This window comes from Poecilia formosa, unplaced genomic scaffold (assembly GCF_000485575.1).
Source record: "Poecilia formosa unplaced genomic scaffold, Poecilia_formosa-5.1.2 Scaffold2, whole genome shotgun sequence".
Lineage (NCBI taxonomy): Eukaryota > Metazoa > Chordata > Actinopteri > Cyprinodontiformes > Poeciliidae > Poecilia > Poecilia formosa.
Window position 1 is genome coordinate 4,280,852 of NW_006799941.1, and position 18,743 is coordinate 4,299,594.

The 18,743-nt window shown below is 38.9% G+C and overlaps 1 protein-coding gene across 8 annotated transcripts in view; it reads left to right on the forward strand.

Moving 5' to 3' along the window:
* Window positions 1-18,743, forward strand: part of cacna2d2a (calcium channel, voltage-dependent, alpha 2/delta subunit 2a) — a 234,507-nt gene that overhangs the window by 119,893 nt on the left and 95,871 nt on the right. For all 8 annotated transcript variants that reach the window (XM_016670882.1, XM_016670865.1, XM_016670866.1 and 5 more), the window contains exon 4: window positions 13,064-13,123. In XM_016670882.1, coding sequence (XP_016526368.1) covers window positions 13,064-13,123 — 60 coding nt within the window. The remainder of the gene's footprint in view (window positions 1-13,063; window positions 13,124-18,743) is intronic.

Below are 18,743 nucleotides of genomic sequence, written 5' to 3' on the forward strand. Positions count from 1 at the left end.
CCATGTGTTTTTTTTCTTCTGCACGGTAAAATGAAAATCATGATTTTAGCACCATTTTCCTGTGCAAATACATCTCACTTAATGTCATATAACAAAGCATTAAGGCCACAGAAGATCTCATTTTCATCAGCTTGTGCAATTTTGCCAGCTTTTGTCAAGTACAATTGACATTTAAGAAGTAGGTTGATAGATCTGAAGCACGCTCTGTCTTAGACAGTCTAGAGTGATTAGATAAACCCTGTAGTTGGATTCAAACGGTGAAAAGCAGCAGCAAGTCTCCAGTTCAATGTACGCCTACTACATAAAAACTAGCTTATGAAACTATAGGGAAAGGAAGCAAATAAGACCACTGAGTCTGAGCAAGAGCAAAGAAGTGATGGACAGATTGTGCTGAATGCCAATTAACCAAGGAAAAGTGCTTCACTGATTTAAAATCAGACCCTGGACCCAAATAACTGCCTCCAATATTAATAAACAACATTTATCTAATAAAAAACATGGCGTAAGGAGCCAAACAAACACACAACAACACACATATATATAAAAATATAAAAATCTGCTGACAATGAAGAAATTTAAACTGAAGTACAAATACAGAGAGGTATTTGTAGTTTCATTGTAAATGTTGTACTTTTTTTTTTTTACTAATTAGCATAAAAGGCAATGTTATATCAATATTGTATTGCTAAAGAATGGAAGGTCATTTGAAAGCTGACTTATATACAAAATACCTTTAGATTAATTTAAATGCATGATGCTCTTAGCTTAATGACAGTATTGTTATATATTGCAATGTTGGTCGTGATCAATGAATGTTCTTCACCTCAACTTTATTTGCTCCATTAAAAACTGTGATTTTCAGCGAATTAAATAGCTGTGGGCGTAGAGGGAGGCACAACTATCTGAATGTTTCATTAAAAGAGTGAACAAATAGCTCTTAAAGTATAAACCTTTCATTTATATGTAATATAAATTGATAAAATTGACATGCAAGCATTTCTTATAGCAATTGCAATTTTGCACGCACTGATATTGAGGATTAATATTTAATAAATTGTGCAGAGTGATCCTACATGATGGTATTCCTTACGGCTTGAGAGTATAATGCCACTTAATTTCATGCATTTATCTGTCATTGGATCATATGGACAGTTTGTATACACAATGCTCTTTTACTCTCCGTTTTGTCTGAGCATCCACAAGTTATAACAGTTTTGGGTCTTTAGTGTCATAAAGTTGACTTCTAGCATCCCAACATCTACAGAATAAATCCTCAGAAATTGCTTTTGATGGAGATGCATCAGCAGTCAGTATATTGTAATAGCTTATTTGCTTCTTTGACTTGAGCTTCTAACATTATCATAGTTTGATTATACCCTCATCATAAATTTAAAAGGAGAGTGATGAGCACACAACAGCCTCTGATCAAGGTCAATTATTGTCAGTGAAACTCTTAGGATCCATTATAAATGAATATAGCCGCTGCAGAGCTTCACTGTATTGTTCCAAAGTAAAGACATCTGCCTTTTTTGTCTCAGTGATCTTCACAGAGGCTTCAGAACAATGCTGGCAGGCTGCTGTTGGAATATGGCGCTTCTCTGGGTCTTCGCTGAGCGTATAAAAGCTGCTGTTTGATTTGTGAAAAGCTGGTGACTAGCTGCTGCTGCTGTGGGTAGGTGAGAGCTTGCTCCAGATCCAGTCTCTTTAGAAACAGCAAAAGTGGAGTGAGAAACGACTGGAGAACGGCTAAAGAAACTGTTCACATTTCCGTTGTGGTGGGGGAAGATTATGGGATAGAAACAAAGGCAGGGATTATCTGAGCAAATGCTACAATAGTGATACACGCACGGCGCCTGCAAACGGGCCTGCCTCAGGGTGCTCTGGATCTCAGAACAAAGACGTGCCTTCCCACCCATCCACGAACATCCGCTGTTACAGTTTGCTAATAAGGACTACAATACCCATCTGCCAGTCGTCACTCGACCAGGGACCTGGAATTATGGGTCATTATTTTGCCATTACGGACATGTACATTGTGTGGTGACACTGAAGAGGAGCATCTATTAAAGAAATATCCACTATGGAGGGCTGGACAGTAAATCAATAACTAATGTTCAATAATAAATATATTTACCCTTTGCAACTACGTCATTAAATCATTCGAGGCGCCATGATGGACGTCGAAAGTGAGGGATGGGAGGATTGAACAGAGCGACTGAAATTGTTTTTGCCAGTTTGTTCATGGCTTCTACTTGTTCCAGTCGAGTTTATTAGTCTGTGAACGTAACAAACCTGGTTGTGGCTCACAGACGGCGGTATTTATAAAAGTTTGAAACGGCTAGCTTAGAAACCGGCCCGTTCTTCATGCTTCCTGAGGTGTTGATCAAATTAGTGACTTTGCCTGAATTCACACCACATGATTTATGTCAACTTGTCATGAACAGCATTACTCCTTTACACCGGAGCAACATTAAATACGTTCAAAAGACGAGATGCTAACCAGTTCTTTCCATACATGCTAGGCTGCATGACGGTGTGGCATTGTCTCCATGGTTACTAACGGTTAGACTCGTACCTTTTCCATAATGCAATATTTGATATCTTTCTAATAATGCTTACTTATACAGGTTATGAAAGTTAGTCTTCTTACCTAGTAAAAAGTGTTCTCTGCAAATCCATGTTTACATCTAGTCATTATGATTGACGACTGCTGTCCAACGCCGCCATCTTTCCTCATTAAAAGTTATACAATAAAATGACAAGTTTGGTTTCCATCCTTGTCTGTTTGTGCAGCCTATCGTGCAGCACCCTATGGCCATTATTAAAGTGAAATCAACTAAATAAAAGTGATGTCAGTTTGCAGATGCCTGTTTTTAGCCTAGCTTTAAAGAAGCACGTTGGTTGTTTTGACATTCATCATGGCGGAGTGGGCGGAGTTCTAGAGAGTGTGACGTCACGTGCAAAGGGTCAAAAAAATATTCACTGAATTCCGATCCAGAACCAAACAGCATTCTGGGAGATGTAGGCAGAGGAAATGCTTTAGCAGCTCAATGAGGGTGCGTTCACACTGCAGCCTGAAGTGACTCGATTCCGATTTTTTTGCCGGGTTGTTCACACTGCCAGTAAATGCGACCTGTATGCTTCTGCAGTGTGAACGGGCAAATGACCTGAAAGTGTCCCGCATGCGCACTAGAGGGCGCAATAGCGTCAGCGTTCTAAGTGTTCTGCCAACCGCCATAAAAAGAAGAAGTGCTCAGTGTTTGCGGAAGTAAACATGGAGGCTAACGGTGGAGCTTAGCTTACATATTTGAAGTTGTTATCCGACCAGAGCAGCATATTAACATCTTAATCCTCATATTGTCCGTCATGGTTGTTGTTTTTCTTCCCACTTGCGCTTATCAGGACACAGAATAGTGAGATTTGTTGAGAATCAGTGACGTTCAGTTCAGATGAATGCGACCTGAACGTTAGGTCGCATTTGAATCGGATACGTATCGGATATGGGTCACATTTGAAAAAGAATCCGACCTGTGCTGTTCACACTGCCATGAAAAGATCGGATACAGGTCGCATTATGTCAAAAAAATCGGAATTGAGTCACTTCAGGCTGCAGTGTGAACGCACTCTGAGAGAAGCAAGGTTTGTGGTTTCAACTCACTCACTCTTTGGTTACCTAGCAACTCACTCATTCTATGGTTACCTAGCAACAACTTGTTGAGTAGCAGCAGCAGTTTAAGGTTTTGCCTTATAAAAAACAACAGCAGAGTGGGAACTGGATGAAATAGGAAACGTCACACCACCACTTTGGTGGCAGTGTATCACGTGTTTAAAAGAAAAAACTTTAATTATCTACATTTCAACTGATATGAAACACATGCTGGGATAGATTTTTCAGCTGTACCCTTCAGCCCTACCACCACACACCAATTTGTTTGTATTTGGTGCAATGGGATCATTTAATAATAGGACAAGCAACACAAACGGGTCCATTTCAACTTCCCAAGCCTCTTCCCAACTCTGCAATTTGTTCCCGACAAGCCCGGCTCTCTGTGAAGTCAGTTAAACTGTTTTGAAGTTGAAGTTGTAACTATGTTGCTGGAATTAATAAGGCATTAAAGGAAAAGAGGGTGTGGGGGGAAGTTTGAGGGCAGCAAACTGAGACAGATGGAGAGAAATGGAGTACGGGGTATGATGGCAGGATAAAAAAAAGACGGGCGAAGAGGGGAGATAAAAAAGAACGGTGGAGGAGGAGGCGGGGAAACGGGGGGGAAATGGTGACGACGAGGAGCTGCCAGGCGAAGTGAGAGTGAGTTTGTCTGTGATGTTTTAAAATTCTGGAGTGGAAAGTCCCTCCATCTGTTATTGTGGGGCCGGTTCTGACTCAGTGATTTCTATGATTGGCCTTAATCCCGGCCGAGTGGAGAAGACAGAATGAAGAGCTTAAAGCCGACTGCTCTCACTCTGACAGGCTCCACTGGCTGCTGCTGCTCACTTCCTCTGTCTGCTGCCCCCCAATGGACAACCGCTGCATGGCATCGCATTCCTCTGAACTACCCTTTCAGCTCATGACAGAAAACTAATTTATGAAATAATCAGCGTCAAATTAAATTTTCAATTAAGTATTAAATCTCTTTGCATTTTGAGCTGTAATGAAAAATCTTTGATCATCCCTAAGAGATGTTTTTAAATAATCTGGTAAGTATGGCTCTTTTTGATCATGTGAGTATAAAAAGATTTTTTTTAAATCGTATCAGATCTTTATTTTTTCTGTAATGTGGCATGGATTTCTTGTGCTGTGTTAAGGGATCGTTTTCAATGAGCTCTGGAACTTGCTGTTGTGATTGTGATTCTTCATTGTAGCCAATCATTGCTAAATTTACCAGAGGTCTTTCCTTGCTGCCTTAGTCGCTCTGAGAAGGTTAAGTGACCCCGGCAGAGTCATTTCACAGTCTTTTTGGTCCCCAAGGTGACTCGAGTGCTCTGAGAGACTAGGCAAAGGGGGTTAATTTGACACATGTTGAGTACCTTATTCAAAGCCGCAATCACATGTGCAGTCCATGTTGCGTCTTTCTCGAGTGCCCTCTCGCTCAAACACCCACACTGTGGGGCCGTTTTGAAGAGTCCCTGCGGCTCACACGGACGACAGTGCGGTGCGTCGAGTGCCCTTTAAGTTAATGCTCAGTGAAGGGGCCGAACGGGCTGCAGCAATCACAGAAGGCGGACCGGTGTCGAGTCGGGGCTCACCACAGCGTGATGCCGGTCGTCCCTGTTGTGCTGTCATTCCCTGAGAAACAACATGACTCTGAGTGATTAAACCGCTCCCCTCCGGAACGGAGCAAACTCAGCTGTTATGAATATTAAAGATCCCGATCGTCCCCTGCTGAGCTTTCCGTTATTCTGATTATTTCCTCCGCGCTGTCTTGCTCTGTGAATTAACTGTGGGCGACCACAACTTCTTCAGCAGTGGAGTTTCTCAACAGTTTGTTGTACTTTGACCATTTAAGTGGTTTGTTGAAACAGTGTTTGCATAAAGACTTCAATCATTCACTTTTGTTGCTCTTATCCTGCCTAATTTGAGGAGATTGTTCAAAATTTCAACACTAATGTATAGTTAGAAAGAGGCTGTTTGAAGCTATCCTGCCACAGAGTTATATGAATATCAATGTGCTGGATCAACCTGTGCTGACAATTACTGTTTGTAGCCAAAAACATTTCCAAATTCATTCATAAAAAGCTTTGCCAGTATTTGAATCTCAATAAATCCTGGTTGAATCGCAGTGTGAATCGCTGCCCTGTTGGTAAACGGTGATCAGAGATCACCTGGTTGTGGATGGAGCATCACAAATACAGATTAATGCAAATAAACCTATAATGGATTTGTTTGGTTATATTAATCACATTCCTGGTCAATACGATGGGTTGCTGAAAAGTTATTGAATAGTTGGAATCAGCTGGGCTTCCTTAAAGCTGCAGGATGAAACTCTTACAGTGATGTTTTTTTTCTCCCATATTTGTTAAAAGTATCCTGAAAAGGTCAGGCTTCTCCACCTTCTTCTTGACCTTCTATTTCTGTCTGAAGAAATGCACCGCTGCCCGTCAGAACCAGCCAATCAGAGCCAGGAAGAGCATGCTAGCGCTAAATGCGCTAATGCCGGAGAAAGAAGTTACTGTTGCATGAAAGCCGTTTATCGGCTGTCATGATGGCCATGCTAACTAGCATTAGCATCTATGGCAGATTGTGTCGTAGTGAACCAGCTGTAGCACATCAGACAGCAAGAGGAAGGGGTGAACACGAGGGTGATTGACAGCGCTAGCACCCTCCTCCTGTCTCTGATTGGTTGCTTTTGACTGAGTGGTGCATTTTGTAGTTTGCACTGGGAGCACTGGGAGACAGCTGGTCTTTCTTATACTGTCACAGCATAATGATAATTTAAAACAATATATGTGAAAAATGTAATATGTTTTTATAAAACCATCTTATAAGCTTGATGCAAGTTAATCATATTTAGGTAATTTTATTGAAAATATCAAATATAACAACAGCTAAGGTTTGAAATAGGACTTCAGCTCCTATTAAAGCAGGAGAGAGGGGGGTTAATTTTTCCAACAGGTCACCATGGTTACTGTGATTGTTGATGATCACCTTGCTATTAAAAGAGCCAAATTATTCCCTACATATATTTGATAATGAACTCTTAAATATGATTGTTGTTGGCGGCTGGGGGCAGAAGTCTTGGCAGCTCAACAATAACTTTTAAATTACCATGCTGACTTTATGTTGTTTTATACTAATTATATTTAGGGGGGAAAAGTTGACAAAAAATTAAAATTAAAATTCTTTACTTTAACTTATTGGAAAAAAAGCCTTTTGGTGTGTGTGCAACACTTACTTTTAAAGTCACTGTTGAATAAACCTGCTCTGTTCTTTAATCTCTGCGAAGAACAGTGTCTTCTTCATGAACTTTTGATTTTACTAAGTAAATACTGAAGAATATGACTTAACCTTTTTAGCACATTGGGCACTGATCAGTGTCAGGTGGGACTCCATCCAGCTGAATGTCACATTGACGCCAGGAAACAACTTTCAATAAATACTGCATCTCTGTATTACTGTGCACACTTTTTCTGTGGACTGCAGCCTTTACTCTAAAATTTATTCTGTTTGGTAGCGAATGTAGCTACCAAACAGAATAAAAACAACTATTTGCCTTCAAGATTAAACCTGTGTTTTCTGATTTCTTTAATTATTTAACATGCTTTACATGCTGAAGTTCAAATTATCAAGTGATACTTGATAACTAAAAATCTGCTAGAGATTTGGGTGTTTTACGGACCAGGGACTGTTGAAAACTAGGTCTGTATTAGGACTGAAACAATTAATGGGATTGAATTAATCTAGATTAATCAATTGTTGAAATAATCCTCAAATAATTTAGTCATCAAATAATTATCTGGAGTATACAAACTTTAAAACATGCCATTTACTGAAAGAACATCACCCTCAGATCTGATGTTAAGCCAAAATTATACAAAAGGTTTGCACATTTTTCAGTTTAGATGACAAACCTCCTTTGTCTGTAAGCATTTTCTACCCAAAACGTCCTGCAAGGCATAGCTTTGGCATTACCTGGTTCAAATGTAAAAATATCTCCTGACCTTTTGACAGTCAATTATTAATTGGTTAATCAAAAACTAATCAACACATTAGAGCTATGCTGTATGAAGTCGAACAGAAAGGCTGAGCTTTTCGCATGTTGATGTCAGAAGTATTTTTTCCAGCCACAGAAGCATCCTTCTACAAATTATCGAGTGAACACTAAAGGAAGCCTGCTATTGCATTTTAAGCAATACAATTTTTATTTTACTTACAAAATGAGTTGAATTACTTTTTTATTTATGTTTTCTTATGTGTTTGTAATATTGCATGAAATACACAGAAGTGGTTACATGAAAAATCTGCAGAATGTGCCTTTTTTTTCCAAGATTACTCAATTAATCATCAGAATAATCATTAGAATACTTGATAACTAAAATAATTATTAGTTGCAGCCATAGTCTGCATTAGATTAAATCTTGGTAAATAGGAGATGATCATCCCTTCATGTCCTTTAGTCCTTTTTGTTAAATATATTAGCTACTTAATGCTATACTGTTTATCATCTGTCAATAGTTTTTTATTTCTTCTTCTTCTGTTGTCCTCCATCTGTCCACACTGTCATATTTTTTAAGGAGATGCTTCGAAGCTGCTGTGGTTGTGCATAAGTAAAATTAAAAGCAGGCCTGCCTTTAGGACCGCCAGAGACTTCCACACTACTGATAAAATCATCTTTAAAACAATGTCTAGCTTTTTGCCTCAGAAGTGGTTTTAAACACGTGCACAGCGCTGTATATGTCAGATTCCTCCGTGTTTAAATGCCCACGCTTCAAGTTTAGCTATCCATCACAGAACTCTGTTTGGCTCTTGACCTTGACTGTTGGCTGGTTGACAAATAACCAACAACATGATGCATTTTGCAGTATATGTTGGTGCTGTTGACGCTTGTGGTGTGGTTGTGCCTGTGCTCTGCTGTGTTATTTTCTGTGTTGTGTGGGCCAGTACAGAGCTTATCTGGGCTGTTCTGTGCTGATCTCACTATGTTCATCCGGCGCTCTAAGCTGCTTGGGCTCCAGCCACCAGCATAGATGATATATCCCTGCCCCCCTCCTTCCCACATCTCTCACTGTGATTCATTGGCTGTTTGTCTTGCCAATCCATCTGGGCTAACACAGAAGCGCGAACGCCACGCTAAGACACATGGCAATTTTGTAGCAGGGGGGTCTGCGTTAACCTGCTCTGGAAGAGAGCGGTTCTTTGAGAAATGGTTGTCCACCAGGAGGGGGGAGTGGTTGGAGGAATGCTTGGGGAGAAACAGCTGGAGGAACATAGAGTAGATAGAAATATGAGAAAATGAAAATTCACAAAGAACAAAGTACAGTTCTGCAGAGAGATTAAATCTCCCAAAAAAGACTGAGCTAAAGGGATGAAAGACCTGCCAGATTAAAGATAACATGTGATTAATATCAACCAATACAAAAGACAGTATATTAAAAAACATCCAAGTCACATATATATACTGTTACGACAAAATGAAATCAGATGTCCCTGGAGATTATTGTGTGGCTGCTTTTTTTAAATCCCAAACTGATTCCTGTAATGTTTATAGTTTTACCAAGAGATTACCAGTGTGATTCCACTGCTGCAAAACTGATCCTGTTTAATGAAAAACCGCTGAATTGTTCTTTCTAAAACTGAATAACTGTGTTTGTTGGTGATATTTTGGATTATGAAGAGTTGCTCGTCAACCACAGAAACAGCCGATCATGTGGCAGCAACTCAATGAATTTACTTAAGTGACTTCCTTAAGTTCAAACTGAGTATCAGAAGGAGATTTCAGTGGGACTTATTATTCAAAATCCACATTTTGCTTTTTTCTGTATTTCCATTTGGGTCTCAATTGCTTTCATAGCTAAAGTGCTTAAAAACTCTTTTTTTTTTGTATCTGAAAATAAACTGTTTCAAAAACCTCCCTGTTGTTAAGTCACTTTCCAGGGGCATCACATCGTTACCTAGCAACCCCGGCCATTTCCAGGAGCATTGCCTAGCAACCCAAGCAGAGCTCCAGCACATTTGGTCAGCTGGTTTTACTGCTGTATGCGGTGTACAATGGCTGCTGGAATAGACACGTGTTTTGTTGTTGACTTACTATTCAGAAACCACTTGCTGCGTACTTGTTGCTTGTGCAGGTGCATATGGCTCTGCTTTTCAAAGATGCACAGTTTCAAAGATGAATATATGCAGTTTTGCAGCTGCATATATTATGCAGCTGCAAAACAGATGCATAATATATAATTATGCATCTGTTTTGCAGCCTTTTTCTCATGAGTGTAGATGTTGAATCGGGGGCGTGGCCAGCAGCAGCTCATTTGGATTTAAAGTGATTGACGCCCTAAAACCAGCTCATTCTGCAAGGAGCTAAAAATTGGCAGAACTTACCAAACTGAAGTCTCATAATCTAAGAACATGTTTTGTATAGATCATTGACCTAACCTGAACAAGGAAGCACTACAGGCTAGCTCTGAGTAACTTTGAACATGTCGCTGTTGTTGGTGGATGATGTGCTGAATGTTTCAGAAACTGTGAATCTCCCTTGTTGAATCTCCCTCAAACCAGAATGAGTATCCTGGTTTGATTTGATAGAAAGTCAAGAGCAGCTCAAATAATAACCTCTTGTTACAACCAGTGTATGTAAAATATCCATACGAAATGTACCACACTTCTGACCTTGAAGCAGATGGGCAACAGCAGCAGAAGGGAGCACCGAATCCCACTCTTGTCAGCTAAGAATAGTAAAGTAAGAATAAAATTTGCATAGGTTGACCAAAATTAGACAGGAAAAGACTGGAAAGCATTTCCTGATCCAGTGAGTCTCAATTCTAGCTGTGCCATTCAGAACATGAGGTAAAAATTTTATATAAACAACATGAAAGTATAGCTCCATTCTGCCTTGGTGACGTATTTCTTTTCTAAAACTCCCAAAATATACTTCTGGATTTTATAGAAAGCCTTCCCAGAGGAGCATTTGGGTGGGCTGACATCATGTTAATGTAGCCTTTAAAAATAACAAACTAATTTCTAATAAGTCATTTGCATCCAGTCTTTGTATCTTCGCCCTCTTTCTACGTGCTTTTCCAGACTGACTTTGAAAGTAGCACCTACTTTCAAAGTTTTGGTGGACTGGCTCCATCTTTCTTATCCAGTCTAATAAACATAAGAAGACTGCTGCCAACCCGCCAGTTTCTCTGCATTGCAGATCAAACATAAAGGTGATTAGGCTTTTTCACTGGCTGCCCCAAATTTATAGGACGGTTTACCCCAGTTAACAGACGGTTGAGATTTTAAATCTCCTTACTTTGGCTTTCGTCTCAAGCTTATGTTTGTGCTGTGTTGGCACTTTATTTTGTTGTTTATTTTCCTATCAAATGTTCTCCATCATCGGCTCATTTTAAAATTATTTTTAGCTATTTTTTAAAATAAAAATATGCAACCAAGGGATTAAAATCAGTGCAAATTCCTCTTCATATTGCACTTTTATATGTACTAAAACATACAGTGCTGACGCTTTAAGTCAGCATAGTATGTTTGCCTCATGATAGGAGCTTTACGTTCTTATCCCGGGGAAATTGTTTACATCATATGACGAGGCTTTGTTGGAACCGCTAAGAAGAGGTGGGCAGGAAATAAGATAGCTTCTGTTATACTGAGAGTTTATATTTTGAGTGTTTTTTGTAGATAAAACATCTCTCTCGATAGGCGACGGGAATCTTTGTGGCCCGACCTCGGATGAATGAGCTCTAACTGTAACAGGGGGTCTAAATAGGGTGAGTAATTTCAGAGCCCTGGGGATTTGTGGCCAATCACGCCATTCTGGGACAAAAATAATTTCACCATCGCCCCCTAGAGGCCTGTGGAAACCTAGATACAGGCACAAGATGGAAGTGAGGGAGAAGAGGAGGAAGGATGGGACGTTTCGAAGGCTGAGATGTATTTGCTACTTGGATTACTTCCCAGTCGAGAGCGGAGGGTTCTTCAAGGTCATCCAAAAAGCGCTGTAGATCCGGATACATTATGACAGAACATTTTGCAACAACATAACTTTGCAGGGGTACTTTATGGTAATTTAGGATAAAACATTCACAGACACATTAGATTGAAGTGAGGACTGAAATGTCTGCGGAAAAAGTTTGGATTCTGTAAAAGCAAACCTGTATTCAGTACGTTTCACATTGTTGTTTCTTTTCCTGGTAGAGCCTGTCAGACTTTATCTTAAACTGTACTAGCATTTTAAAAAGTTTATGATGCCATTTCCAAAGGCATATGCAAGGAAAAATGACCCACAGCATCACATATCTTTCACCATGCTCAACATGGGCTTGAGGTTCTTTTCCACATGTTCATCATTTGCAATTACAAGAAGAGTAGATGGTACTTAAAAGCTGAAGTTATTCATTTAATCTAAGCTCAGATCTGCCTAAATACCCAGCAGTTGTGAAGGTAGGACAGAAAAGCCTTTTTCCTGCATGCCTCCATATCATTAGGTTGGTGTTATTGACATCATCTAATGGTCGACTAAATTACCTGGAAATGTCACTGTGCTGCAGTTCTTTACCAGCGAGTGTTGGAGAGTTTTGCACATCAGCTGCCATCCTTCTCATCCTCATCCAGCTTTGTTTATCACATTAAACTATTTAATTGTTGCTCTGCAGTGATTAGGTGTTCCTGACTTGTGAAGATCATCACAGCTCCTTTCTTTGAATGCCATGTTTTCTCATAATTCCCATTTTGAAGAGAGGCTAAGAAAAGTGCTTTTGTATCACATCATGTTTATATGCCAGGATAACATGAAGCTCTTTCTTGGTAAAAGTTTGTAAACACACAAATATGAAATGAATTTTCCCTCAACTACTTTACTCGTTTCCTTCTGTGTTATAACTTATTGCTATAGTGTTATGATTAAAAACGCACAACAAAAGCAAGATAAAAATACTAAGTATTTGAACATTTTATCTCAATATGCCCTGATAACAGAGGTTTGCAGAACTAAGGCATTGAAGCATTGTTTGGCACCGTTTTAACTGGATTACTACTTCTAGAAAAATGTTGCCTACACTGTTTATAGCATTATAGCAAAGGCTATATAATAATAATTTAAATTTCGTATTCTTTCATACATTTGCATTTACAAATGAATTTTTTTCTTACAAATCACAGTGTTTGTGCTAGTAAGCATGAAAGAAAGTCTTTAATAGTTTGTGTTATCCACAGTTACAAACAAAATGAAATCAATTACATGGAGCAAAACTGTAAATGTCACATACAGGATAAAAATAAACAATTGTAATGCGGCTAGAATAATGTGATGACTTCAAAAAGGTTCTCCTGGATCATTGTTGCTCGTTGGTCCCCAGTCCTGTCTCTAAATCCATATCCTGCAGATTTGTGATTTTTGTGTGTGTTTTCTTCCAGAAACTGGTCCGAGAGGCGGAGCAGCTGCAGAAGGAGCATGTGTGGAAAGACGGCGTGACGGTAAAGTAGACCTCCAGCTTGTCTTCGTCTTTCCCAGAGTCTTTTTTTTTCTCTGTTTACCTTAAAAACAAACAGAACTTCCCACCAACCTCCCCTTCAGTCTGGCAGTTTCCGACTTGTTAGTGCTAAATGACAATGTGATCAGCATCACAAGGATATTTAGTGCAAAAACAAGCTCTGCGTTTACTCACACTCAGTCAAACTGTTTACTTTTAATGCTGGTATTTTTATGGCCTTTTCGTTATCAAGCCTTGTGGGAGAGCTTCGTTTCTTCAATGTGTTGAACTTTGCATTTTTTGCAGTTGACCTTTAAAGCAATAGGGTGCATACCTTTAATCTAGAAAAGGAAAATGTGAAATATTATGATATGTATGCTGCTGTGCTTCACTGACTGTTCAATTTATAAACATTTAAATGCCAACATAACATTCACACCTACATTTCCTGTTAAGCCCAAAATTATTCATACCGGTGGCAGATTTAGATTTAGATCATGCAGCCAAGAAGCTTGAGTTATTTGATTTATTTATTTCAAAAAGGTTTGTAAAAACAAGAGGGCAAGCGGTCAGTAGGACAGAGACGACATGTGTATACATAACCAAGTTTATGTTTTGTTTGAAAAGGAGCAGGAGGGAGTGAACACTTATTAAAAGTTTGTATCTGATAGGAAATGAGACAGGAGTTTCTCAGAAGATAATAAAACAATGTAAAAGGAGGCTCAGTTTTGAACAGTGTTTACATTTTTATCTACATTTTAGCATTAAAAACTGGATATTGAAAGCTGTTTAGTCACTGGAAAATATTTATTGGTATTTCAACAATAAACCTTTCTTACAAATGCAAACTGGATTTTGGCACATGGTGCCATTTATCTTTGGTGATCAGCTCAAAGCCTTTGAGGTTAGGAGCCCTCCTTATCATCACCCTAATTTTCACTCCCTTCACAGATTCTCAGTTAGATTCAAGTCGAAACTCCAAATCAAAAAGATTAATTTAAACCGAAATGTGCCAACTGTTCCCTAAGTACGTTTAGTCTTCGATTCATACATAAAACTATGTCAAAACATTGAAACGGTTCAGTTTTTTAAAAGGTTTCTAATGAATAAAACTAAGGAAGAATTGATTTAATGTATTTTGGAATAAACAAAAGTTTCAAATGAACTAAATTGTCTTCAGATTTAAACTAATTACAGTTATGTTGGTTTTGCTCAAGCAGTAAATGATCTGAGCTCTTTCTCCTTTTTCAAGGAGAATATTTGGTTAACAAACGACTGAAATTCAGATGATATCCTTGTAAAATCTGCTCGTCCAGTTTAAAGAACATTTACTTTTCTTTAAATGTCGCAGAGACACAGACCAGCTGAACACCGACGCCCTTCCATATACATGTCTGTATATGTTTTATATAAATATGTAAAACAGATATTTATACACTTCCCCTGTTGTCATATCGTCGGTCTCCAGGGAGACGAGCTCACTGTCATGCTACACTTCCCACAAATGGATTTTTAACCTGATGCCTCCTGGGGGATATTTGAGAAAAAGGCTTTAACTGATTCAGAGCGAATAATTATAAGCCCTACTTCTCTGCAAAGTCCGTTTTTATTCATGGTTGCTTACACTCTGAAGCTGCAGTCTTGCGGTGGCTGGGCTGCGCTCCTCGCTTTCACCCTCCTGGTCTGAAGGAGGGAGGATGCGGCACGGCTGTCCCTTCATCTTAGGCCTGAGGGGGCTGATGCCTGCCTCTCGCTCTCTCTGGCTTTCTCTCTGTCCGGCTCCAATGCGCCTCAATCGGATGTGTAGCCATGCAGGAAGTGGTGCCTGGGTCACAGTCCTCCACACATAGCACACCTGTTCATAAGTAGCTGCATCCAATATAGCATCAATAGCTCCTCAAGTGGAAAAACCAGCTCTCTCTTTAATCCCTACCCCCTCCTCCTCCTTCTCCTCCAAAACCTTTCTTCGCTCCATCCTTTCCCCCCTCTTCTGCTCGAAACTCTTTCTGTCCAGTCCAGCTTTGTAGTCGTCCTCGCTCTCTTCACTTCCACCTTATTCACGTACCTCATTCTTATCGGCGTGCGTGCTAAATCAGGCATGAAAACAGTTGGAATATACCATATTGTTGCAAATGCTGCAAATGAATCTCAATAGTGCTTCTCTATTAATAATGTATTGAGTTGATTTCATTTGCCTTTATAATTAGGGCAGGTAATGAATCTCAGCGGGGGCAAGAGTGAGCCCATTAAAAAAATATCACAAAAAGAAGGCGGTGGTGGGCGGGGAGGGGAGAATCTGGTGGGGCGGTTAGATATGCTACATCCTTGCTAGATGATTTTTTTTCCCCTGTTTGTAGATTTTGTGCTTTCCTAATTTCTCTTTGGCTGAACACTCTGCTGACTGACACTCTAATTAGATTAGGGCTTCGTGCTCTTTGGGCATATTAGGAGAAACGCGTTGCATCTTAAACTAGCGGGTGGAGCAGTCTGTCAAATGGAAAGAAAAGGTGTTGATGCATGAGAGACGAGGGTTTTTTTGGGTGTAGTGTGTGTGTGTGTGTGTGTGTGTGTGTGTGTGTGTGTGTGTGTGTGTGTGTGTGTCTGTTTTTAGAGCATATGTGGCCAGAGGTGGGCAGAGAACCCAAAAAATGGTTTGTAAGCAAGAGTAGCACAACTTCAACATATTTTTACTCAAGTAAAAGTAAAATGTTCCATCCCGCAAGTTACTCAAGTAAGAGTAAAAATGTATTTGGTAAAACGTCAAATGATCAATCATTTGGCAGTTAAAAATCACATGATCAGACAGACTAAAATATAAAATTAAGTGGAATTTTTGGTATTTTAAAGCCCAAAATGATAATATATCATATAAATAATAAAAACTAGCAAAGTCTGGTAAAAGACAAATATTTCCAAATCAGTTTCTTTCAATAAAAGCTTATGAAACAGTAACAGAAACTGCAGGTGTGTGTCTGTGTCTGGTGAAGTTTTGGTTAAAACAAGTTTGTTCTTCATTCAGTGGGAAGAGAAACCAGAAATTTTACTGAAGTGAGAGTAGAAATACTTCATAATAAAATTACTCAAGTAAAAATAAAAAGTATATCGTAGTAAATTACTCCTACAAATATTTTTTTTCAATAAAGTTACTCAAGTAAAAGTAATTGACTAAATGTAATTAGTTACTAACAAACTGGATTTATTTCTTCTGCCCCTGCTGCTACAAAATAAAATGTATAAAGCAGCAAAAATAAATAAATAAATAGAAATTATAAACAAAAAGACTAAATCAAATAATATGTAGTGGTAGTTAATGGAATGAAATAAAAATTTATTTTTAATTTTACAACAAACTGAATCATCTGACTTACAAAGAAAAAAATTTAATGAGTTCTTTTCAGTATGAAAAGTTAAGAATATAAAGCACATAGAAGTGAAAAAATAACATTAAATTGCTCTTATAAGCCTTGTTCCACTGATGCCCATCTGTTGTAGATACTCTCTGGATGTCCTGCATAAAAACATCCATTAGATCTGGGGGAATCTGTTCATTTCACTGTTTTAATTAAAAATGTTTCTCATTTGGCTGTATAAGAGCCTAAAAGCTTAATGTGTGGTATAGTCAAAGTCCAGATGCATCATATGTTTCTACAACATTTTGAGATGGGCGGGCTCAGTACATATACATGCCACACTTTTCAGACGTTTCATTCAAGTAAGAGTAATGACACTTCATAATAAAACTATTATGTAAAAGTAAAGTAAAAAGTACAGCACACTGAAAGTACTTCTAGAAGTACTCAAGTAAGTGTAACTAGTTACTACCCAAATATGCATAAACATCACAAAGTCGATTTTAACATTTGGGAGAAGGAGGACAAGTAGATCAAAGATTCAACTCCACTTCCCCGAGAAAGATTTTGATTATGGGAATAAAAAACAGAATGTAAAAGAAGAAAAACTGAAATAGCTAGAGATGGAAAAAAAATAAACAAAAATACACGAACCAAAAGCATAAAAGGTTTATCTAGAGTGGATTACCAGGGTGGCTTCATCAAGTTTGGTCTCTGAAAATATAATCAGATCTTCACATAATCTATCCAAGTTTGCCTCCAAAGACAAAATTGTTCGGTCTTGTGATTGAGAGAAGCTCAGATTTAACCTTTTAGCAGGTTGTGCGCACTTTTGAGATCCACAGTTTGTGTTCAGTGATGGCGTCTTCAACACCAGGCCTGCCCAGCTGCTTCCCTCACCAACCCGGCGACAGCAGCGCCACGGCAGCTGCTCTGGTAACGATGGGAAGGTCTGCTCCTTCCTTTCTTCCTGGACCAACAGCGGCGTCTGACCGGCTGGACGTTACGGATGGCAAAATGTTGACTGTAACAACTGTTGCGATGGCCGTTCAGGGTTTTAAATCCTTTGGAATGAAATGGTGTGTGAAATAGACATTTCAGTGTCAGCTAGCTGATGATTTGTCAAGGTCAGGTGTCTGTCCTTCTGCGGCTCCTGAAAATGGCGCTGGCAGCAGAGTCGCTCTTAGGTGGCAGAGTGATTGTCATTGCCGTTTTACAATCCACATTGGGATGAAAGAGAGAGCCGAGGCTTGGAGCCAAGTATCACATTATTCTTTCTTTTGTTCACAAAAGACGGCACACAAAAAATGATGAGGCCTTTGAGAGGAGCATCCAGATGCAACTAATTTTTATGCTTTTAGATCATTTTTGGTTTGGTTCCTTTAGCACATCTTCAAAATGCCTTTTTAAAGGATGAAATCCTTTTAAAATATTTTTTTGTCTGAAAGCCAGTATGCGTTTCTCTGGCTGATGTGATTAACTGGGTGTTTGCCAATTCAGGATAAAATGTCTCCGTCTATCAGTGAAACTCCTTCTAGCACAGTGTTTACACACAAAATGTTTAAATTTGAAATATGTGAATGGAGAAAAAAAAATATGAATCACATAAAAGAGGCAAATTACTGGATGTAAAATTGATTTTTGGACTCCAGAAGGATTTGTTTTTGTATTTGTTTTTGTATTCATCGTTTTCAGCTGCAGATGCTGGTGGCTCTTTGTACAATTAGTGAAAGTCAATCTTCATTAAAACCATAAAAAAATTAATAAAAATAATAAAAGATGAAAATTAGGGCTGACTGACAACTTCCACTTTTTAATTCCTTGTTTAATATAGAATATATGGTATTAAATAAACATTTAATGTGGTAACATCTGTGTGTGTGGTAGGGCTTTTCATGGAGATATTTCACATTTTGCTTAAAGTAAAGGCAGTAAACACTTGAAGCACATAGCAGTGTAATGTAAGCAAAATAAATAGATGAACCTTACAGCAGTGTTAAAGAATATGAATAATTTAGTGTAGAAACAGCCTTCATGCTCTTATAAGCAGCTTTCCAGCTCTGAAGACACGTTCAGAAGATGAACTTGTAGGGAAACTTCAAATGTGGAGGTCAAGAGAAAGTAATGCTGTAACCCAGCAGGACACACAGCTTTTTCATTTCCTCATGCTTGTTGCCAAGTAGCCTGTGCTTTTTAAAACGCCGCCATGTACAACTAGGGAAGACACGGTGTGACTGCAGTTTGGGTTTCTGCAGCCTCTGCAAAGCTGTGACA